The sequence below is a fragment of the Caloenas nicobarica genome, chromosome 1 (assembly GCF_036013445.1).
Source record: "Caloenas nicobarica isolate bCalNic1 chromosome 1, bCalNic1.hap1, whole genome shotgun sequence".
NCBI lineage: Eukaryota > Metazoa > Chordata > Aves > Columbiformes > Columbidae > Caloenas > Caloenas nicobarica.
The window spans coordinates 192,994,606-193,019,822 of NC_088245.1; the positions used below are offsets into that span (position 1 = coordinate 192,994,606).

The 25,217-nt window shown below is 41.1% G+C and overlaps 1 protein-coding gene across 1 annotated transcript in view; it reads left to right on the forward strand.

The window, feature by feature from the left end:
• Window positions 1-25,217, forward strand: part of FLT1 (fms related receptor tyrosine kinase 1) — a 117,045-nt gene that overhangs the window by 54,818 nt on the left and 37,010 nt on the right. The window contains exons 11-14 of the mRNA XM_065631578.1: window positions 4,259-4,373; window positions 13,221-13,329; window positions 19,556-19,846; window positions 24,911-25,057. Coding sequence (XP_065487650.1) covers window positions 4,259-4,373; window positions 13,221-13,329; window positions 19,556-19,846; window positions 24,911-25,057 — 662 coding nt within the window. The remainder of the gene's footprint in view (window positions 1-4,258; window positions 4,374-13,220; window positions 13,330-19,555; window positions 19,847-24,910; window positions 25,058-25,217) is intronic.

The following is a 25,217-nucleotide window of genomic DNA, read 5'->3' on the forward strand; positions in this document are numbered from 1 at the left end:
TGCTTCCTCAAGGGCTTGAAGTATTCTTGAGAAGCAGGCTGGCTCCCCTCCCCCAGGCCGCTTCTCGAGGGCCCCCACCGGCCGGTGCCAGCTCCGCACATCACAGATCTTTTACAAATATGAACTTACTTCTGGTTGCGTAAACGTCCCCCTAGCCTTTCCAAAGAAGTGTAAATCCCCAAAGCTAAGGGCAGCAAGCAGGTCTGCTGGCGGAGCTCACCCCGCGCTGCAGGCAGCGGGGCAGGCAGGGCGTGCTGCAGGCTTCCCCCAGCGCCACCGGAGCTGTCTCACCCCTCCTTTCCCCCATGCTGGGCTTCTCGAAACCTGCAGGAAAGTTAACAGCTTCTGTTTTTACAAAGGAATAGCCTATCTCTCAGGCTCTTGACTCAGAGGGCGAAGCGTGCCTATGCGTGCGGGTGCGTGCATGTGCACACAGGCAGCGCACATGCAAGCACGCACGCAGGCACATGGAAAAAAACTACTTAGGGGTGAGAAACCTCACTGCTCTCTTTCTCCTAGTGCTTGACTAAGACAGCAGAGTCTGGTTACCTTGCTCTGAGATTGCATAATGTTTATAAACATACATTTGTACGCATACCTCCTTAGCATTTTTATATAGGATCTCTACACGTGCATAATTGCACCCACAAACTAGGGACGTGAAAGGATCTGCGGGGAAGCAGGTGTAAGAAGTGCTTAGAAATGTGCTGGCAGATATTAGCTTGTTTATCAATCTCTGTGCACACTGTGTGCTTTTTCATTAACCTGACGGTAACCCTGCTCTGAGCTTTCCTGAAGATGCAAAGCAGTGAGGCTCATCCCACAACAAAACATTTCAGGAATTCGTGCATGCCAGAGATATGTGGAGTAAGATTCAGATATCCAAAATTCAGTGGGATTTCCCTGCAAACACATGCAGTTCTTGCTAGAAAAAGGGTACGCTTGCTATTTTACTGAGTGGATAGTTCAAAGTAACTTGTAATTTCTTTACAAAAGCATAAAAATATGTAGCTGATGTCATCTGAGGACACATGCAATGAAACATCAATTGACTTAACAGGAAGATTATTGTGTATTTTGGTCCCAGCCAGGGTAAATTTTTATATTTTTCTCTCTTTCCAAGCATTTGTACTTAACACAAACATTTCGCTTGATGACTACATCTAAGTTCAGTGGAACCTTCTCCCTTTCTGTTGCAAAATGCCTGTTGTTAGAAGCTGAAGTCAAGTTAGGAGACAGGACTCTTAATTACTACCATTTGTCCCCTCCCCCTCTCTACCCAGTGCTGCTGGCTTAACCAGTGGCCTCAGGTGGCACCACTGGTGGCAGCAAGAGGAAAGGTGACTGAGTACTAACTTGAGTAACCAGATCAGGAGACTGGATGTGGCTCGTGTTCTCTGTCCCTAGGGCCCTGGTGAAAATGAGTTTGACACCCTTGCCCTAGGCTGTGTTAGTGTATTTGAGGTTAAAGTGAGAGCATTTGGCAGCTGAAGAGATGAAGCATTTGGTTCTGCATCCAAAGGGATGAGTCTGAGTCTTGCCCTAGACTTTGGCAGCTGCGCTGCAACTGATTGTAAACCTTTGCCGATCCAGCAGACTGTGGAGACAAAGTGACGCGTATGACAGTGCTCACATCTCCTGCTGTGCACCGTGGCCTGTTGGTTAATGTAATCCCAGCTTGATTGTGATTCCTTTTTTATTAAAACCATGGACAACAACTATTAAGTGTATTCAATTTTCTACTGTAATTGCATTAACATTGTAATTGGCAGTTTGGAGATAGTATGGTATGTGAAGTCAGTAGAGTTCATATACATGTGCCTCCAGGGCTAATATTTCATCTGGTGTTTTACATGTGTTTTTCTTGTTATTGTGATGTTATTGTAATTATGATGGTGGTTTGTATTATGGTATTAATGAGTAATCAGCACCCCATTGTGCTAACCATCAACAAAGACATAACACTGTCCTCATCCCTAAGAAATTGCAATCTAAATATATACAGTCTTTTTCAAGGAATCATGAGGAAGAGTGTAATAATAACTAAGCCTGGAGGCTCCAGAGCTGCAAGAAAGGAGGCTGGAGATGTCTTTTAGAGCTGCACAAGCAGTTTCTGAACATGCATTGCACCTTCTTTCTGTCCTTTACAAAAACATGTCTCTGTAAGGTCCTCTATAGTACAGAGCACAGATTTTCAGCATTGTAACAAGGAAACATAAATTCATTCTGCGAGGAAAGATGCTGGTTTCCATCTGTTTGAAAGGACAAAAATTAAAAAAAAATTAGTATGGATGAAATGAGATTTTGGGTTCTGTTTTCCTATTCGGAGATCGCCAGATTATCCAGTCACAAGAATGTGCCTTTGATACTGCCTGTTTGTGTGTCCACAGTACTGGCATCATGAAATAAGTTCTGATATCTACTATGGCATGGAAATGTTATCAGCTTACCAACATTATCATGCCTTCTATAGCCTAGTCATGTTGCAGAATCAGACTTCTTAAAGCCTTAAATGTGCAAAGTAAATGGCATCTACCTTTCTGAACAATTTTAACCAGTTTTTCCCATCTGAATGCATCACCAGTCTCAATGCAGCTGTCTTTCATCCACTCTGGCTTCAACAGTCACGTATTAGAAGCTGTCTTTTAAAACAGAGTCTGGAAGAAAGGGCTTTCTTGTCATGCTATTGCTCCCTGTCCACACTAGATGCATGAATGACCATGGCCTGCTCCTGTTTTTTTACTTTTTCATAGAATCATAGAATGTCCTGAGTTGGAAGGGACCCACAAGGATCATTGAGTCCAACGTCTGTCCCTGCATATGACAACCCCACAGTTCACACCATGTGCCTGAGGGCGTTGTCCAGTCTCTTCTTGAACACTGTCAGGCTCACTGAGCCTCTCAATGCATGTTAAGAAATTTGGGCAGACAATCATATATCTGTGCTAATGATTACGGCCCAAGTTAGTTTACATATCACCGTTTCTTTAAGCTGTAATATCTGCTAAAACACTGGCCAGCTTGATGCAAAGCTGCACAATTAAAAACAAGCATGCAAGGTTAGTGTACCATTGATATTATAAACAGCACAAAGTTTAAGCAAACTGCACAGTTAGCTGAAGGGAAATGAACCTCATTCTTTGGTCAAGATTGCATCACATGCTGTTATCCAGTCACTGGGCTTTAAAGTTCATTTCTCCAAACAGCTGATATACATGTCAGAACTATTCGATTGCAGATACTACAGTCATTATTATCTTTCAAATCCATGGAAGATCAAAGCAACATATCGTATTTGAAAGAGCTTGACCTTGCTGAGGGGTTAAGCTCCTCTGTTGAAGCTGGAATTGAACAAGCAACAAGTAAATTTTGGATGAAATGCACAACTAGATATCCTCAAAGAATAATAGGGACAGACAGCATTTAAGAAGCATTCCAATATGTTTATTTCCATGTGTACCAAATTAGGCTTTGGGAAACAAATTAGCTCTACCATGACCACACCTGAATGTTCTGATTAGAAGCCAATTTGTTGCATAAGGCAAAAACATTTTTCCCTGAGATTTCCATTCATTAACATGACTTTGATTTTTTCAGATTAAATGAACATTTAAAACCCTTTGGCAGTTAGATATAGTTTTGTTTAACTTTGTTTTGTGAATTTGCAGGATTACGGTTGTTACTGTGTGTCCTGTAATCATTGAATCCTAGTAGTGACATTTTGCCATTTAGTAAATGAACTGAAGAAAACATTCAGAGATGAGAACTTGCATCATTTTTCATTATAACAAAAAAAAAATCTGCACAGAGTGAAACAGCATCCAATACATAACGGAATGGATCCTGAAAAAATATAACTTGTCTTGAATTTAATGCTGAAAATAATATGAACTTACATTTGAAGCCAAGCCTGAATCATGACAATGTCTGAAAACAGGAGCACTGGAAACGAGATGTTGGTCTTGCATAGCCCTATAATTAGGCTCAGATTGCAAATTCTGAACTCCCAGCCCACAGTGGGTTAAATGTTAACACTGATTCCAGAAAGCTAATATTCAAGGACAGGCTGTGGAAGTGAATCCAGTCATCAGGCTCCAAACCTCAAGATTTTATGAAAAGTAACTATACCTGCCTGGTCATCACAGCACCTACAGTTTCTCTGACCAATCACTGTTTCCAGAAGAATTGTTTTGTCTTATGTGTTGAATGTTTCAGTCTATCACCAAATCAATAAAACTTCAATTTTTGTTGTCTTCAGGCATGGCTTTTGCTCTTATACCAATGGATCTTTCATCCTGAAAGCTGGCAGCAACATAGGAAACAGGATCCAGAGCATCACTGAGAGAACAGCTGTAATAGAAGGCAAAAATAAGGTAAGATTCTTAGAAGAAAATAATGTTTCTATGTGACAGTATGAGATGAAAAGGCACTGTAAGATGCTATCAATGTAACAGTGAAGAAGCCAGTATCATTATATTGTTCAGATTTGAAGAGCTGCATACATACAAATAACTTCCATACTTGGTATTTATCTACTGAGATGTAGAGCTGTACTTATATCGGCATGCAGTCATATTCAGGTAAATGACATGCCAAGAGAGTATGTCAGTGGGATTCGTCATATCTGCTTTTTAGAGCTGGTCTGTAGTATCTTGGGACACCTCAGGAGCACAGGGGCAGGTTTCCAGGCCATCTTTGCTTCATTTTGTGACATTGCGCAATTTCCTCTGGTTTCGTTTGTTTGTTTGTTTGTTTGTTTGTTTGTTTTCCTGTGAGAATTAAACAATTTGCTCTCCTTAGAGAGTTTATTCACAGATGTGGTCCTAGATTATTCAATGATCAGGTCTTTTCTTACAATGAAAAATTTAAAGGGCCAAATGAATCCAGATTGCAGAAGCAGACTTTAAGAGACATCTCAGTGAGAAACAGTATGGTGGGATTCATCCCAGCTGAATTAACTGTCCAAATGCTGTGTCTAGTCCAAGTCAAGCATTCCTTTATGGACTGTGGGGAGATGCAGGCACTTCTGAAGGATGAGTAGGCCTGTCATCTGTTGGTGTCTAATGTGGGAAAGCCAATGAAATTAAATTACCAAGGGGCATGGAGGATTCTCCATCAGATAAAACCTTTAAATCAAGGTGTTTTCCTGACGGATGCCCTAGATCAACTGCACTTCCCTGGGTTAGACATGCAACTCGTTTGGTATGGTTGGTTGCGTGTGCTGTGGAGGAGTTCAGGCAACGATACACAACGCCATACCACTGTCACAGCATCTGGTTTTGCAGACTAGTTGGGTTTGTGGCAGCAATGACTGAAGAAATTATAGATTCTAAAGCCTACCTTATTCTAGGCCTGTCATTTCTAAGGACACTGAAGTGCTAAGGATTCCAGGGATATAGGTCTCCTTTCCCAGATGGCTGCCTTCAGTCTTCTGCATGTGAAAATGGATATAAACTGTAACTACTCTCATGTTAGAGCCTTTTCACAGACTGCAGAATAAATAGGGCTTTACGTGCAGCCAAGAATCAGGCCTGCATTTTCTCTTGCTGTTGTATTATTTAGAAAGTACAACAGGTGTTCATGGCACTGTTCCAGTGCACGGGAGTGGGCTGGATCCCAGTGAGGCATTCGATCTCTTTAGTTGGCCACTTCTGTGTGCTTAAAGATCAAGGCAAAGATGGGAGCAAACAGCTTCCTATGGGAGACTATCATAGGAAAACACATGAAAAATGAGACACAGGAGGGATTTGAAGGAGGAAAGGGAAATATTTTCAGGCACAGGAGCACACAGTCTATTCCAAAGGGGTAATGAAGAACAAAATATGGTAAAGACCCGTTATTTTCCAGAAGGAGTTTAGCCATGGCTATGGTTGAAGTCTTAGCTGCTTGCAGGGTGCAGAAGGAGCTGTCTAATGACCAGACCTCATTCTCCTTGTGTGCCATGCATTTTGGAGACAGCGGAAGAGGAGTGGCTGAAATGTCAAAGCAACTTCCAGTCAACAGCAAACAAATTCCTCCCTGGAGGAAGATGCTAATAATGGGTCCTTGTGGCAGAACTGCAGGTTTTGTTTGAAGTCTTTGGCAAGCAGCCTTTTTAAAAAAATGTGCGCAGAAACGAACCAAGGCATGGTCTCTGCATGCGTTACGTGGAAAGTTTTACAGTAAAACCTAGTGGCTCTCCTTGGTATTCCTTGTCTTCATGTTGTTTAGTTCATCTAAGAAAGGTCACCTTGCATTGATTTATTCTGTCTGGTCCCTATTCGGAAAAGGAAATTAGAGAAACAATCTCTTTGCTTCACTTTTTCACAGCTTTTCTAAGGTTTCTTCATTGCTGCTGCTCTTCCATAGCTTTTCAAGCACAGCTGGATTGCTATTGTAAGTAGAAAATGCTCTCCAAGCCTGGGTTCCTGGCTAAGCTGTGAGTGGCATGGTTTGTTCACACATAGCTGCTCTAGAGCATCTAGGATTTTTTTTTTCCCATGAGAATCTATAGCTTTTCACTCTTTGCAATCCAAGAGTCATTCTTGATCTCCCAGAGCAAGCTCAAAGGGACACAGTTCAGACAAAACCCTTCCTCATCTGCTGGGATATTGTAAGACTTTTAATAGCACTGAGCTCACTGGATGCAGCATGTCATCACAAGTGTTTGGCTCCAATGAACTGCTACTGCGAGCAGTTCTGCTACTGCAAACAGCTATGAAGAGCTCTCTGAGGCACTTCCACATCAGTGGAGTCCTGCTATCTAAACAGAGTGTCTACCCCACTTCCACATCCAAGCATCACATGCATGGTAAAGACAATCTCAAAGCTCAATGGAAAAAAAAAAAAAAAGTAGGAGACAAAGCAGTAGGAAATGGATGAAGAAACTCAAAAAGTTGCACATTTGGGTTAGCATGAAAGGAGAAATGGGGATGACCACAGGATGAGATTATTGTAGTCTGCGGAAGAGATGAACAAGGAATGGTCAAAAGGTTTCTTTCAACAATCAAGGTAGCTGTTTTCACCTTGCTCAAAGACATTGTGCCAGTTCCACCCATTTCCTGAATGTGCAACATCTGAGTGCCTCCAGTCCGACGTTTTGCTGTGGTAGGTTGATTTGTTGTTTGTTTACCTGTGGTTATCAAGGTAGCCACAAGTATATTTTTAAAGTTAGAAAAACCTCAAACCCTGTGTCTGTGCAGTTAAGCTAATGTAGGAAGTCTGTGCTACATTATTCTTCTGGTGACAGAGAAACCATGACAACAGTGTTTTAGTAACTTTTCTGTTGAAGCCTCTCTAAAAAGACATTGAGAAACTCCAGTGGTATAATGGAAGAAATTTGTAATATAAGCCATAATACCTAATCAAAAGACAACTCTTGAAGTGATTTGATTCTGTTTTGTTCTCATTTCATTGGACATTTCAGTGACTTACTACAAAGCTGGGCTATTCTTAGGCTTATCGTGTAAACAGGTCACAGACACTCTCCTGTCATTCATCTGCTAAAAACCATAACTTCTCAGTGTTTCCAGCTGAAGCTAACTGCTATGTATAACTCAGGGCTGATACTGATTATTATTATTATCATTCACATAAGCAGTGTTCATTAAAATGTCGATGACCTGCAATAATGAAGTACAAAGAGCTGGTGTATTCATTGGTATGGTGCGCACATACTGGGCATGTGTTTTCTCCCATGTGTTCAGGCACACACTGGTTTATCAACAGCTTTGAAAGAAGGAGTCAGTACTCTTTGTACAGGTATGCAAGGGACAGGAAGCTGCAGAAGAGTTGGACAAAGATCCTGGGCATGGAGAATGCACAGAAGAATGCTAAGAAGGCTAGTTCGGGTGAGAGAGAGTAGAAGGTGTTGGCCAAGAAGAAAGGATGATAAATCCAAGGGAAGGAGACAGTAGAGAGACAGAAGATGAGTACAGGGAAAGTTGGAAGGAGTAGCATTAAATACCCTTGCTTTTGGAAAATAATCTACTGTGGCCACATTCTTGAGCACTTGACATGGGACAGAAGGTCCCTGACTGCCTCACCCCTGTGCTACTAGAAAATGTTGGAGTCCCACTGAGAGTAACAGGTACCATGAAAGCTGGATCTGTGTCACAGTGCGTGCCTCCAGAAACTGTGTGTAAAGAATAATAATGCATGAAGTTGTGGTTTATCATTCATATGTGTATGTATATATACATATATACATGTATGGCCTTGTTTTCCACTGCTTATGTACCTTACTGACACAAGATTTTAGTGGTCTTCTCCCTTGTGAGTGCCAAAGCCACTTGACTTCAGGGAAAATGGAAAATAAGGAGCCTGTAACAAGATTGTGCAAGACCAAACCTAGGCTCTCTCTCATCTATCTCTAGTTTGGCTGGAAATGATGGGTCAATCTGGCATGTGCTTACTGTGGTTAGTATTAAAAACTGACCATCCAGCATAAAAGCAGAGTGCTAGATAGTCCAAAGAATCAATTATTCTTGGATATAAGGTGTGACCATGCAAAATAGGATGGCCCCATCTCTTCTGCATCTTCTATGGTAGGCCCTAAACCTCTAGATCTCTTCCGTGTCCCTTTGTTACTGATGAGACAAGGAAGCATGTGTGTGTCTGTTCTCAGTCCATACACATGACAGCTGTCTGGCCAGTACATCCGTGCTGATTTGCCATCTGGAACCCAAAGCAGAAGAGAAAGCTGTTTAGCTCACTACAACACTCATTTTGATCTTTCTCCTCTACCCAACAGCTGATTTTCAGGAAACGCATGAGATCTTATGAACTTTGAGTTGACTGTCAATTTTGGCTGAAATGGGGCAATGGGTTCAAAAATTACTGAGGACATGGAAGAGGGGAGGATACTGGCAGACACATGGACAGGCTGGCAGACAGATGGACGGAGTGACAGTGTGGTCTTCCTAGGAAGCCAGGCTAAAGATAGCAGTGGGAGTGTAGCTTGTCTCTTTCAGCACATTGTAACTTCTCCTGGGGCATTCCTGAGTGCTACTAGAATCACTGTCAACACTTTTAAGCACATCACTGGGAGGTGCCATCTGAGCTGAGCGCTTGATAAGATCAAAACCAGCAGAACTTGGCACCTGCCTCTGCCAAGCTGCGGCTCCCTCCAGCTCCCTCAGTGCGCAAGGGAGGCATGAATCAGGTGCTGCCTCGCTCTGCGAGTGTCCCTGGGGAGGAGGAGAGGGGTGCCTATGGTGTAGCTGTCCGTAGCATCATCTCCATAAGTCAGCTGGCTGTGTTCAGTCTCATGGCCTTTTTGAGTGGGACAACATGGGATGGAGAGGGAAACCACAGCTGTGCTTGCTAAACAGCAGTGACTCGCCTGTCTGACCCCAGGGAGGAAGAGGGTGCTCTCCTGCACATATTCATGTCCTGCTGTTGAAGATATTTTGGTGTTTCTTCTGTGGCAGTCCTGAAGGTGAAGCGTGTTGTCCAGATGTTTTGCACTGATGCTCCTTGCCAACACATGAGGCATGCAGATAATATGTCTTCAGCATAAGCAGAACAATCCAATGTTGCGCTGCCAACATTTCAACATGAGTCTTCATAGATAATATTATTCTAGCCAAAGATGAATCCAGGGGGGTGAGGAGAGTGTATTTTTATTTATTTCCTATTTAAAAAAAAAAATAGGAAAAAATATTGTTTTCTTAAAAGCTTAGCTAGGAGGGAATCAGCAATATTTGGCAGACTTGCACTACCCTGATCAATGGTGAAAGGACAGTATTTTGTGTTTTAAATGTATGGGCTGCTTAGAGAAGTTAGCACAGCAATCTCTGGATGAAGCATGTTTATGCCTGTGTCTGCAGGGGACTTCTAGGAGTCAGGAAAGAATCAAGTTACCAACCACTTTCTGAAACCTCCTCTTGCTTCTCTGCCATCAGCTACAGCAGTGGGAATCCTCTATCTAGGCTACTTCAAGACAAGAAAAATTCAAGCAGAACCTCCAGGAGAAGGTCCAGCCCACCCTGGCTCCAAGAACAACTATCATGCCACTTGCTTTGCATTCCCTTTCCCCAGCAGTCTTTTCCTCACCAGTTTCCACCATGAACAAACCTGTAATTTCCTCTTCCATCTCAGGATTTCTGCTCAATGCCTCTTTTATTTGCAGGCAGAAGCAGCAGCAGAATGTGATTTATTTCCCTCGCCCGTGGCTCTGAGATGAGCCCATAGCATAGTATTTCAGCTGAGGTGATGAGTGCAGAAAGGAGGAAAAAAGGATCAAAGCTTTGATGGTAAATAGGATTTGTGGACAGATGATGCTCAAGATGTCCAGCATGCCAGGAAGGATTGGTCCTGTTCTGTCATGGAAACTGGATTCAGACTTTCTCTATATAACATGGATGCAAATTTGGGTCTTCAAACTTTGTTGCAAAGCCAGATGATAAAAGGCTGTGTGAACTTTTCCTTATTTGCAGCAATAGCTGTATGGTGGAATGATGCAGCACAAAGTGATCTCATACAGCCATCATTGCTCAATAAACAGCAACATGCCAGGCTTAGTTTTGTACACACTGCTTCTCTGGTGGGTTTTGGCTGGCATTCACAATGCAGAACACTGACTGCTCCACTGGAGGGCTCACAAACTATTTAAAGAGATGTTATCTTATCCTTATGACTAATTTATAAGCTAAAATATTTATGCAGAGACATACTGTCTCTAAAATATTCTCTTCTGTTGCAAAGTCGATCTTGCTTTTTCCTAGACACTATGGCTTTCTCTGCCTTAGTCAAGTAAACGTGCCAATGACTGGTCTCTACCACTAATGCATGTGTTCATAACATTTATCTTCCTTGCCCTCCAAAGATGTTGGTTGAAGTTGCCTGTTGGGAGCGATCCTCAGCCCATGCTAGAGGAGTATTTGGGACAGTGCAAGTTGGTCAAAACCAAAACAATGCTGGGGAAAAGCATTCAGTTTAAATCACTGAATTTCAGTGCCAAGGAGCATTCTCTAGGGTTGTTTAATATGCAAGAAAAGGCACAATCTATAACCGCTCCAGTCAGTAATTGCAGTCATACTACTTAAGTGTAACTGTATGTGCCATCCTCAGTGTAATAAAAGCAATAATCACATAATAGTGGGCTGGAGCAGTAAAACTCATATAGGGTGCAAAATTTTTCATTAAAAACTAATACCTGATTATGTCAGGACAAAATACAGTTTAATACTGAAAAAAATTTCAAAACCATTGGACTAATTGTGGGAGGAATAATTTACATGAATTTTTCAAGCTCAGAAATGCTTCAGTTCTGGATGTAGTAGAATAAAGACAGATACCCTAGAGTCGGAATCAGAGAGTAACAGCTTCATTCTCCTTCACTGTGCATTTTAGGTCACTCTTCCTACCTGGGTAAAGTTGCTATGAGGTAATACCAAATAATGCAAAAAAAAGCTAATTTTGGGGTGGAAAGTGTGGGATGGCAGAAGCAGATGCCTACGTTAGCCCTCTGGCAGATGTTATGGGACTTCCTTCTATTTTGAGTTAGTGTTGATAAAACAGCTGCAGGAATCCTACTACTGGGCCTTGTGTCCACACTTTATGAAATTATGTTTAAAAACAGGAAGGAATTCAAAGAATATGACAAAACATAGACAGGGCTGTAGCCATGCTTTATAATTATAAATTCGTAGAGGTCAGCCTACTTAATTTAGCAAAACAGGATGATATTTTTAAGGGCTATAATTATCTATCTGGTATTGCTGAGCCTCTTTCATCTCATGGAAGAGCCAAAAAGGTAGGTTAGAAAAATTCTAGCTGGAAATAAAGTATAGTTTGTTAGCAGACAGGCAGCTGACCATTGAGACAGCTTAACAGGGTAGAGGTCTGTTAGCATCACTTGTAGTCTTGAATTTGCAGATTTCTAAAACAAGTAAGTCTAAATCAAACAACTTGACTCCACTGTGTTTGCTCAAGTAATAGGAAAAGTAATAGACTCTTTGTACTAAAGAATGCTTTAGGAAACCAGAACACCTATATTATTTGGGTGTTCAATAAGGAGTTTGGAGATAGCCATGAAGTCTCTGAGTAGGAGACACAGAAGCAGTGCAAATGATCAGCCAGTGTTTATGTAGAAATGTAGATAGCTGGTCTTTATTTATTACTGACTCACCCTCTTGTGCTTGTCTCTGGACTCCAGCAATCAGGCAGACTTAAAACAATGTATTAATTGCACAAAAATGATTTTGAAGATTTTTAGAAAAGCCAAATAATTCTAAACAACAAGATTCCACGGCCACACAATTTCCTTCCATCACTGTCCCAGCTCTGTCTGTTAACTTCAGCCAGCTCATGTTTTACAGAAAAAGTAAAGTGGAGACAGGAAATGAAGCTACTAAGTTGTGTCTGAGAACACATCCCACTGCTGAGCTCCATATGTGTGCCCCGTGTCTCATCTCTGTACCAGAATGACACCTCAGTTTCTTCTGCATAACTTTCTTCTTTTATTTAGTGCCCAAGCCATTAGATCATGACTTTCCATCACCATGAAGGTATAAGTCTTATTATTACAATGGAGTTTATTTTTCTGAAGGCACATCGAGTGTTGTTAGTCCCTGATCTTCCAAAGTCTCATCTTGCAAGTCATACTACTTTTGCAAAGTATTTAGTGTGCTGAACCTTTCAAGGTGGTGATAGAATACAACATAAAGAAACCCCACATATTATTTTTTAATAATAGAAATATTAAGTCCAAAAGAGGACATGTAAACTTCTCTTTTGCCCCTGTCTTTTCTCACCTGACACTTACTTGAGAAAATGAAAGAGAAATCAAGTGCATTTAGTGCCAAATGGATCTATTTTTTTCCCAGCACTATCCAAGTGCCTGAGGCATTCCTCACCTATTGCCTTTGCAGTCTGGTTGACTTACAGGCTGTTCATCTCCTCGGGTGAACCACATTGTGTAACGTTTCGTGTTTTCTAGCTTATCATTACCTCAGTAGCAAGATATAAATCAATCCGAAAGACACGTTCAAAGATTTTTTATTATGATGGCTCTGATAATATAAGGGTCTACCACGGAGCTTGTTTTCTGTTATTCTTCCACACTTTCCAAAACTGCATATGGTGACATCTCCTTAAATAGCCCCAGTGGTTCCTATCACTGAATGAATGGGGGGACTGAATCATTGGACTGTCAATGGTGACTCAGGAAAAAGAGAAGGGAACCTTTAACTGAGCTCCTGATCCAATGAGAGCTAAACCTCTTCTTTCTTTTGCAGACTGCTAGCACTCTCGTTGTAGCTGAAGCCAAGTCTTCTGGAATCTACAGCTGTGTGGCATCCAATAAAGTGGGAAAAGCCGGAAGAAATGTCAGCTTTATTGTAACAGGTAAGAACCAGTCCCCACTAGAGCCGAATGTGTTTCCTGGTCCTGGAATTATAACTGTCAAGCTGTTATGGCTTTTTCATATACCACAGCTGGAAAATAGTCATAATGTGTGCACCTGTAAACTCATACCATGCTTTTGGGTGATCCTGGGGTGGGGTTTCATGGCAGCTGGTCTGGATTTCTAAGAAGGACACCAAATGTGGTGAATGACTCATCCCTCCATGACATATCCCACCATGACACAAATTGCTCACAAGTATAGCAATCATTCCATATGTGAAATTTTACTGTATTTTAATGCACCAGTAAGCCAGTTTTGTGTGCAACACAGATGATGTCTACAGTCTCATCCTGCTGCCAACCAGGAGATCTCCCAACGTACTGTCCAGATCAGTGCCAGCGTCTGCAGGCAGCCTGGTACCAGGGGGGAAATGCAGGGACTACCTGGGCAGCCTCTCAGCTCTCAGGGACTATGGAAACTTGTAGGCAGAAAAATGGCAGAGTACAAACTACAGAGTTTTGTTTCCTCTTCTGAGAAAGACAGCCCTGGTTGTCATTTGGACCATGGCACTGAGAAGACTCATAATCTTAGCTGAACATATGTTTCCAGTTATTTTTCCATTACTAGATGTATGCAAGTGTTTGCAGGTTCAGAAAGAAATTATTAAGTGTTTGATTTCAGGAATTACTGGGAAAAAAAAATACAATAAGTTTTTGAGAATAACTACTGCATGAGTAGGTAGCACAATGTCTGCAAATGCCATAACGAAGGATTTGTTTTCCGGAGAAATATGTTATTTTGGTTTTACTAACAAAGTGGTAGTTCATAGAGCACTTAGGCTGATGACAACATTCCGTGTAAGTCGTTAAAGACGTGCAATTGATTCCAGATTATGAGAAAAAACAATAAGGGTAAAATATTCTGATATTTTAATCCCCAAATCATAATCTTGAAGCTGAAAAAAAAATTTTAATGTATCCCATTTAATTTTTGTTGTTTCTCTCATCTGGCTTAGTTGTCAGTCTCTTGCTTATCATTCTGATGAGAGATTTTATTGAAACTCATTCTGTTACTATACTGAGAGATTTCAAAAGAGAGTAGACACACCCTCACTAGATATGTTTAAAAAAAAAAAGAAAACTTCTTTGAAAGATGTCCCCTCTCCTGATTTTGTAGACCAAAATTCATATTTTTAAAATATTCTGACTAGCTGTAGTAATACACTTCCACATTTAGAAAGTGCCGATTATCTATAAATACAGGAAACTGGTAACAAGTGTGCGAAGGAGTTATTGAAATATAAACAGAATAGTTACACATAGGCAGGTTGTTTGTTAAAATACAGAAGCGAGAACATCTTCATGTTCTGTTAATGGATGTGACAAGAACATTTGCCACTTTGAAGATGACTGCTGTCCCCACTCTCAATTCACAGTTTTGCTTTTGTCCCTCTCTTAACATCGTGTCTGCTTGGAGAGAAAGCTAAACAATGACACATAGTTCTCCATAAATTAATGTGCCAATGGAGCTGTATTCTCATCTTTATGTGAGGACTTCCCATGTAACTTAGAAAGTCAGTGAGAGTCACTCACTGAGGCTGTTACTCTTCTAATGTGCAAGATGCCACATTTGGCCTTCTCTCCTCAGTCTTCAAAATGTCATGTAGAAGATCCTGAAACGAAATGAAGCCGAAGCTTGTTGTGCCCTATTCACTGTACCCAAATCTCCCTTCCAAAGTTTTGATGGTGGTTTTGGATATTTTAGTGCTGTGACATGAAGGAGTCAGTTTCTCTGCTTAGATCCGTTGGTCTTAAGATCTTGACCAGGGATAGATGGAAATCCTCCTCCTTGATACTGAAGCTTGCATGAGAACATGCAGAATGGTATGACTTTCCTTTGAAGACTCTTGTATTGGCTGATGTTCAGAAAGAGGAGTGACTGTTTTATTGTTGCTTGGAAATTCTTAATGTCTTGACTGGAGGCAAACTTTCTATATAGGGTGGTGACATTGAAATGCATTTGTCCTTTGAGTTCCTGGAGCTGAGCACTTCAATTGTGTGACATGGAAAGTCCTGATCATCCACTGACGCTCACTGGCACTGAATGAAGGCAGTTTGTTTAAACAATACTGCTGTTTTGTCCTTACAAAAATCAAGTTAGTGCTCTGGTTTGCACTCATAGCGCATCAGTTGCACTCATGCAGTGTGATCATAGTTCTCCTCCAACAAGCTGAAACCAAACTGCTGTGGCTGGGTAACAGCCTGTGTTCCACGTCAATGAAACAAATGCATCCAGCATTTGCTGAAAAAAACGTTGAGGGAATAAAAAAATGTGAGCCCTATATGCTGATGGATGTGAACAGGACACTGCAAAGTATTTCCTTCTGATGAGTCCAAAGCCAATGCTTCAGGTCTTGGGTGATAGATGGGGCTAGTTTATCTTGTGTTGTTGGGTCTGCTGGTGTCACCTGAAGCTGTCCTGAACCACACAAAAGGAAGTATAAGAGAAGGGTCTAAGCAGGAAAGAGTGATCCCTTGTAGAAAGAAGAGCTGCTGCCCTCTGTAAAAGGGACCAGCCAGAAAGGACTCTGAAGAGCAGATGGAGATAAAGCCTGTCCTGAACAGAAAGAATCCCTTTCCTTGGAGGCAATCTCCTTCAGGCCTTGTCCTGGGGATTAGAAAACACATGTGCTGCAGTGAAGCAGCTGTGGTGGTGCGAGGAGTCTTCTACAGGCACAAAATGCTGGGAAGGTGGTGGGAAGGCAGAGCTTGTCCCAGCAACCCTAAGTTAGCAGTGCCATGTTCCACCTCTTCAGGGAAAGGTAGATCTGGGGAAGTAAGTGCAAGAAGGTATAGCAGAGTGTAAACCACATTATTTCTGGGCTTGAAGTGCAATTTGCTTGTGTATCTGGGAGGTTTGGCAGTGGTATAATTTTATACCCTGTGCCTGAGGCTGTAGAACATGAAATCTATGGGCTTTGCTGTAGCTTTCCTTTCCTTTACTATGGATGTTTTTGAGGTGTTGTCACACTCACTTATTTCTCAAAGCAAATCTTTGTTCAGGGCACGAAACTAGCTGTGAGTCTCATATAAAAGCAACGTGGAAGGATGATTTCTGAATGCTCTCCTTGCTGATATGGAAACAGTCTCTGTAAAAACATCTTTATGCCAAATTTAACTGTGATACTCCCCTTCCCTCCAGCCTGCCCCTTTCCCTACATTTTGGGCTGTTTTGCTGGCACACAGCAGGCCCATGGGTGTGTTTGCAATTACAGAGGGTGAAACAGGAACAGCTCTGCCTTATCTCCCTGGTTTCCCAGTGTCACTAAATGCATTTTATTTTGAGATTCCTGATGGTGCTTGGCAAAGATAAACAAAATCTTCCATCAGGAAACCTGGGAGCTATTTCCACAGGAAGCTTCAAATCACTAAAGTAAATAAAACCCTTTTACATTATTCCCAGCTCCATTATTTAGCTAGCCTGAGTCTGTAACAATTGATGAGAGGTGTCATATATTAGGGGGCTCGTGGCCTTTAAACAAATTATTCTCTTGGAATCCTGTGCATTTTGCTTTTGTCCCTAGGTCTATTCAGAAAATAGTCTTTCTTCACAGAAAACACATCTAGGAAGAGCTCCAGACCTGACAACATGGAAGTAGTTGCAACTATATTATTCTGTTGGCAAGTTATCCTTTTACATTAAAAATAGCTTATTTGCCTCAGTCCCAGGGGAACTTTAGTTTCATCTTAAGAGTTTTGCTTGGCTCTTCCTAGCTTTTGTGGAGTACTGACATCTGCAAAAGCCAAAAATTATCAGTATTTCAGACCCAAACCCTGGCTTTCCCAACACATATCACAACAATTAGAGATGCAGAATAAGACACAGCAATTTCTTTGATCCAAATACTCATCCACGGTGAAAACTTTGGTCCCTTGGTTGGTTTTAAGTGTGTCTGCATTCAATGCTTTTTACCAAAATCAAGCATAGGATTCACTTCAACTAGCTTAAACCTTATAGTTAGGTACTAAGCCTAAAATGATCATGTAGGATCATTTCCTAATTAAGTGTGAGGGATCAGGATCTCTGGAATTTGACTCGTCTTAAGGTGATAGGTTGCATTGCCCTCTGGAGGTGCCTGTGTCACTCCATTGACTGTAAACTATTGTCCATACACAGAACAACTATATTCAAGTAAATGTCTACATTTCGATGACTTAGGCTAAATATTCTGTACCCTCTCTATGGAAAGGTTTCATCTTAGTAGCACTCCCAGTTGACATGTTCCTAACTGAGACCAGAATCTCGCACCATGTGTCCTTATATTTTAAAAAGGATGCTGATGATAGTCATTCATGGATTAGTTCACTGAATTTAAAGTTTTTCTTATAGTTTTGTTTGCTGGAGAGAGGAAAAAAGGAGATCTAAGTGAAATGTAAGAGGAACAAATAAATACACAGGCTTTAACATCCATTCTAATATGTTAGTGTCCCTGCCTCCATTAGGCTGATGTTTGGACTACACATCTGAAGTACAGCTGGTGACAGGCACACACTTTGCTCTGTCTTCAAGGGCACAATGAGTTCAACCAACAGAAATCAGGCCTCTCCCTGGAAGGCATCTACAGCCAGAGGAAATTTCATTCCAGGACTTGCAGAAGCTCATTTACTCTGTGTTTAACACTCAGGGCTAAGTGTGGAAAAGAGGATATTAAGGGGAGCAAGTGATTCCAGACTTTCAAAAGGCAGAACTTTGTCTGAAAGGCAGAGGTGAGCAGGTCATGTTCATGGTCCCTCTGGGAGGGACTCAGTTTGCATGGTGGCGCTTAAGGAGAAGCTTTCTGATGGATTGGTCAATCAGTGAAAGAGGCTACTGAAAGAAGGTGTGGAATATTATTGACTTTATTTGTCTCTGCTGCTGTGATATTAAACCCAAAGCAACATTCGTAAGCATGGAACTGAATGGAAGTTAGCATTGAGCTGTTCATGCTCTAAGAGACAAGAAAAGAAGGCATAATTGTCCCTTATGAAAGATGAAACCATTCTTATGATTTTCAGTTGCATTCACAGCCAAGTGCTGTAGTAATTAGTGAAAGAACAATCGAAAATGGCCAAAGTCAATGTCACTTGACGGAGAAGAAGGAAATGACTTTATCAGAATATTGGCTACAAGTAAACGAAGAGCGGTTGCATTCTAGGAGTAGAACTTGGAAGTGCTTTCTCTCAGGAACTTTCACTGAGGTCAGCGGTGTGACTCTGCCTGGCTGGAGGGATGAGCCCCAGGCAGCGGTGGCCGGGAGGCAGCCAGCGCCGCTGCAGGTCTGCCCTGCTCCCCAGGTTGGGGAAGCTGCAGTAACAGCACCAAACATGACTTTTTCAAGTACGACTTTTTACATTTGCAGCTAAATTATTCCTGCCTGAACTAACTGCTATGAAAAATCCTTGTGAAAACTTAAGTCGTATTTACCCTTAGTAAATGGTTGCTGCAATGATCCTTGATTTCTCTCAAGTGGAAATATTATTCTTCTATGTGTAATGCCAAGCAGTCTGAATAGAGGTATCTTCATCCTAGCACTGCCCGCACAGAGCCGGCCACCCAGGCCAGTGGGTACTGTTTCTACTTTCCTCTTGGGTGGCTGACACACTTCAAATTCATGGAGGGTAAATATCTCTGTTCCGAGGGAAATATCAGGCATGTAATCACAGATTCAGTAATTTCTCAGAATGGGAAGCATTTTCAAGACATAGACGTGATTTGTCTGGAGGCTCAGGAATACCAAGGAAATAATATAACCAATCATGATGAGCTGCAGTATTTTTCTACTGTCCTCTTGAGATTCATTTTCTCTCATGCAGTTTACAAGCTGGAGCTGAGATCAGAATTTTCCTCCATTTTCATAGTCCCACTGTGTTGTCTTTAAATAATTCTGCTTTTGGTACCTTGCTCCAGCCTGTCTTAACTTGGCATAACATTTATGCACTCTCATTACTTCCAAGCGTGACTTCAGTTTACACCAACTGATGTCTGAGCCGAAGTGTCTCCTAGCTCCAAGACGAATTATAAGAATAGCTGAAGCCTAGCATACGAAAGGAAAGATTACAGACTTCAGCAGGAAGGCAATGACATTGATTAGTTCAAAGGCTTTCTGATAAAGGGGAAAATATATGCTGTGTTAATTTTGGCTCATTCGTTTCGTATAAATTAAAAAGTGTTGTTGATTTTTGACAGATGTACCGAGTGGATTCCATATTAGTTTGGAAAAGATGCCCATTGAAGGAGAGAATTTGATAATGTCCTGTTCGGCCAACAAGTTCCTGTACAAAGACATTGCTTGGATTTTACCAAGGACAGTCAACAATCAAACGAAAGCAAAAAGGTCTCTCAAGAAGGAATACTCCATCACCCTCACTCTGACCATCAGGAATGTTTCCCTGGCACACTCAGGCACCTATGCCTGCCGAGCAAGGAACATATACACGGGGAAAGAAGTGCTTCAAAAGAAAGACGTTACAATCAGAGGTGAGCACTGCAACAAAAAGGCTGTTTACTCTCGGATCCTCAAATATAAAAGCACAAGGAATGATTGTACAACACAAAGCAATGTAAAACATTAAAGGACTCGTTAAACAGTAACAGGTGTCTCATATCATCTTGATTTTTTATTACTGTTGCTACCTTTCAGGCCCTGAGGTGGTGCATATTCCCCCATGGGTTGGACATAGGAGGAATAGCAAACAAAATCGTAACGCAGGAGCTTCCAGTTGAGTTCAGACGAGTGTTTTCTGCTTTGACAAGGCACGTGGAAGCTGGGGTTTGGAAGATCCCCTGTGCTACATTTTGCATGTTGTTATTTTTTCTCTTGCTGTCTCCTACTGAGCGATAAGGAAAACTTTGGATCAATCTTTTCTTCCACTTTGATATCGGCCTCGTCAAAACTGTCAAAGCTGAACAAACTGATTAACTTTAGAAACTGCAGTTTTCAGTCAACAATGGACATTTAATAAGTTAACTTTAATGTGCAGAATGAGCACTATTCAGTTTGAGATTGACTGGACTATATATTTTTTATTTTAATCTGATCTCGATGGACTTTTATAAATATTACCTGCTGAGCAAGTTCTAATGCTTATTTATTTGAAATTATTTTCTACACTAAAGTACATTAATCTTAAAAAGTATCTTCTAAAGGAAGTATGCAGGGAAGAAATAAAAATGTTGATATAATGCACAGACCTATCATATCATTTATAATAATGATTATTTTAAAACTGACAGACGCGAACCATGTTTCTCCAAATAAATCCAGGTAGACTTCCAGTTGCTGTGTTGGTCAATTTTTAAAGTCGGTTCTGCACTAATGTAAAAAGCTACTGATGAAAGTGTGAGTATTGCTCCTGGCCTGAAAATACAGGAATTTGTAATGTTGTAAATATTTTATTAAATGAGAAATATTACACTAACATGACTGACAAGGTTGCTGCCAGCACAGTGAGTTGTTTAAAATGTTTTTTAAAACACAAATTCAAAATTGAAGCCATTAAAAATATTCACTGCTTTTGGTATGCAAATGACAATTGGATTTATTATGGGGATTAAGAACCAGCCAAACTGCTGAAGGAGAAAAAAGGACAAGCTAAAACTTCCTTGTGAACATTTCCCCTTTTTTTCCTTTGTCATGATTTTGGTATGAGATGTTTCTGTGTATTATAAATTCTGTATAAGGAAGAAGTTGCTATTTTTAATAGATCTGATAACTTTATTTTTTTACAATACATAGCTTTTATTATTTTTGGTTACATTTATGATCGATCATTTATATAGCATTTACATAAGCCATAACAAAACAGACCGTAGTGACCAAAATAGCCACAGCAAAGGAACAAAGTGGTTGTGCTTTTAAAATAGAGGGTGACAACATGACAGTTTCTTGTGCTTGGGAACTCACCAGACAATTTCCTCCTTTAGGTATCGAGACTGTGTCCCACGGCTAAACTTGTCTTTCACGTGGGAATTGCTTTTGTCAAGTGTGAAAGGGTAAACAATAGCATTTCCCCATAATGCCAGTTGCATGGAGCCTAAAATGCTTAGAAAACAATTGATAACCTGGAAGTTGTCAGAGTAAAGAAAAGAATAATCATTTATATCTTGAAATGTCACCTATAGCCTGCTTGTATACAGTAGCTCTTTTGTTCATTATTAGTGTGATGGCTTCCAGAAACAATGTGTTCTTGCAAAGGGACTTGGGTCTCTTTTTTTTTTTTCCTAAAATATGCCTAAAAAGCAAGCAAAGTCATTGGTGACTGCTTGAAAATGGGGCAAGTGCACTTTTCAGCATTTGCAAGTCTTCAAAAGAATTAAAATACAGAATCCCCTTTTTTACAAGGCTGTTTTGTGAGAAGACGTTGGATGGCAAGGTGGGCGGTGATGACAGGCCATTATGAATTTTCCATGGCCTTGGGAGCTGGAGCGTGATGACTTGTAGCAGCCAGTTGCCAGGCAATATGAGTTTGGGTCAAAAAAAAAGAAATGTGGCAATTAGACTGTTCCTCTATGAAACTGCGAACTGTGATGATGTGTATTACTGTTGGGTGGATGTCCTACCAACCTGGTCTCAACTAGAGCTCGGAGAGCCATGCTGTGCGAGGATGTCTTAAAATCCTGATGTGGCTGCCTGTGTTGGGAGACACAGAGAAACCTCACTGGAAATATTTGAGGAAAGCAGATCTTGGTGGCCAGATAAAAACTACTGATGTCACTTTTGATGTCCTCAGATGACTGGAGAATCTCATCAGTTTGGGGAGTTTCTCTGCCTTCTGTTGTGTAATATATTATGTAGGGAGAAAGGTGTGAATTATATTTCTTTTGGGTTTTTTAAGTATTAAAATTAAGCTTGTATTTATATTTTTGTACTGATTAATAAAAATAAGTGAACAGACAACATAATCATAACAAAAGGCAAGAATGGATGGAATGCAAAAGTCAACCCAAAATGAACAAAATGTAATGTTTTCCCCTCGTTTGCCATTATTTGCATTTGGAAATGGAAATTTTCCCTCCTTACTGTCCTGAGTCGGCTGAGTGCTCTGAAACCAATGTCCCCTTCTTCTTCTTTTGACCCCCCTGTCGCTGCCCTGGGCCAAACTCTCCCTACAATGAAGTTCCTCAGGGGAACTGAGAGCAGAGTTTGGCCCAGCAAGGCAGCATTTTTGGGCAGGCGTATGGGCTGGGGATGAGCCTGGGAGGCTGCCCTGGGAGCTGAGCAGGCTGGCAGCCAGGGCAGACCTTCAGCTTTGGGGTGAGCAGAATGGGGCATGGGAAACTGTCCCCCTTGGCTTCACTGCGAAAGTGCAGCAAATGAGTGGTTTGCAAAAGAGAATAATCCTCAGGTTGACCAAGTCCTTGAAAAGTCAGCTGATTGCAGCAGAGAAATTATTGAAAGTGTGTGAATGGTGACTTAAGTTTTAAGCAAAAAAGTTTTTCTTAATATGAAAACCCACCTTTAGTGTATGGTTATAAACAAATTAAAATTAATCACAAATAACTCACAGAATGTGTGATTTGCCTTTGTTGTGTCATCTTGTCTGCCTTCATTTTGGATGTCTGGGCTGGGGTGTCAATCAGGGACCACTGATAAATGTCAACTGTTGAGCTCTTCTCAGCGTGTGTATCTGGACATGCATCAGATGATGCCTGTTCATAGACAGTGTTTTCAAAAATGAGAACTCTGCAATAATCAAGCCAAGGTACCAATAAGAAGGCAGCAGTCTTCTTGGCCATGTCATTGTGTAGGTATTTGATGAAGAATTTACAGCCTCTCTCATGAGCATTACTGTTTGGGAAGAGATAACAAATTGTCTACTGCACTGTAAACAAAAAATAGCATTGTCTGTGGAAATTGCAGACTTGCAGCTCAGAAAAGCCCAAACTGGTCATTGCAGAGTCATGACTGTGCTGGAATTAATTTCAAAGGGTAAATAGCAACGATAGCCTACTTTAAAAGTGCTTTTAGTACTATGGGGTTCATACATACTGCATAAGTTGGTGGTACATAGGTGCATCATTTATCTGAAGAGTTTCTATTTACAGCTGGTAACAGAATGATTGTGAAGATGGAAATGTCTGACAGTCAGTTTTTCTGAAAAGATAGAGTATAATCTTACAAACACACAATGTCAAAAATATAACTGACATAATACTTGAACTTGGTGTATTCATATCTATTGCAGTCTAAAAGAAAGTAGTTGCAAAGAGTTTGTTTCTGCTTTGTTTTGTTTTGTTTCATTTCATATTTTGTAATGTGTGTCTTACTATGTTAGAAGTTGCTAATCCTGGCAGTGTCCTTGAAGGGAATGTTTGCAAATAATCGGTTCTTGGAAGGCTGGGGAATTCAAGGAAATCTGCAGAGCATCTGCATCTGTGAGATTGCTCAGGAGCTACCTGGATTCTCCATCATTGCTTTTAAGGGACCAAAATAACAAAAAAGGTTATGTGAGAGTTGCAAATGTGACAGAAAGATGTTGCCATCCAATGTGCGTAAACATCACAAAGATGTTGATCTTATGTAGAACATCCTGTGGTTCTGTATGAAATGGGGGAAGGTGTGGCAAAAGGTTGAAGTGAGGATGAGAAAGATTTGCTGGTTTTCTTCTTTCAGGCATGATTTTAACATGGTGTTTACAGAGCATTTTCGAGATGCCCTTCTGCTTGGCTGGGACGCCCTTGAGCATAAGCAGAACAGATGAGATGCGGTTTCAATAGTCATTGTCACTGACTGTCGTGGAAATGTTTTTTTACATTGCATTTGTATGAATTTCAGTAGATAAAACAGGAGCAATGTTTCTATGCTGTGCAGCCTGCTAGCACTCTGCTTCAGCTCCTGCCGTTGGGGTTTCCAGCAGCTGTGGGCTGCAGGAGGACACGGGCGCATTTCTCACCAACGCAGTTTTGGCAGGCGGGCTGTGGTGTGGTTTGGCCAGACCTTATTGTGTTCAGCAAAATATGTGAAATGCAAAAGTAGAAGAGTTTATTAAGACTTTGGAACGTGTAACACAATGCATTTGTGCTTATGGTTCCTGGGCTTAGATGATGTGGGTTTACTGAATGCAATTTGTAACTGTACACTTTAAAGTAAGTAAATGATAAAAGTCACTTTTGTGAGTATCGTGGTGTACAGAGCTGCATGGTGCTCTCAGTGATGCAAAAATACTCACTCTGTCCCGCTAATTATTAAAAACTGTGGTGTCATGGTTTGTTTCTCCTGATGATGAAAACCTCAAAGCTTTCACAGAAACTCATTGCTCTCAATAAATGAATGTGGCTGGTAAAGGAACTGAAGAAATCTTTTAAACAAAATCATCATTGGGTCTTCATTGGTCATCATAACCTGCTATCGCTGAGTAACAGGGGTACTCTGTACACACCAAACTCTCTTAAGCAAACTGGAACAGTAAATAAAATCTGTAAACAATGAACTTGGTAGTACAGCCATAGCAATCTCTAACATCAGTAACATACTGGTAGGGATGATAATTAAACCCCCACAGTTACAAGAATGTAAAATGGAGGTGTCGTTTTGTCTTGTAGCTCAAGAGGCACCAGCCCTGCTTCGGCACCTTATGGATCAGACAGTGAACACCAGTAACTCTGCCATGTTGGAGTGCCAGGTTCGTGGCATCCCCGAGCCCCAGATATCCTGGTTTAAAAACCATGAGGAAATACAGCAAGAATCAGGTGAGAGCTCTGTGTACTGACTTACCTTTTAGAGCTTTTTTATTTGCCCATCTACCTTAGGTAGCCATTTGCAGGGTCACTGGCATCCATACTGAGATGTAAAGAAGGAATATTGCCTGGGTGTTACAGGCCGGCAGGCAGCCACACGGGTGCTCCGCGT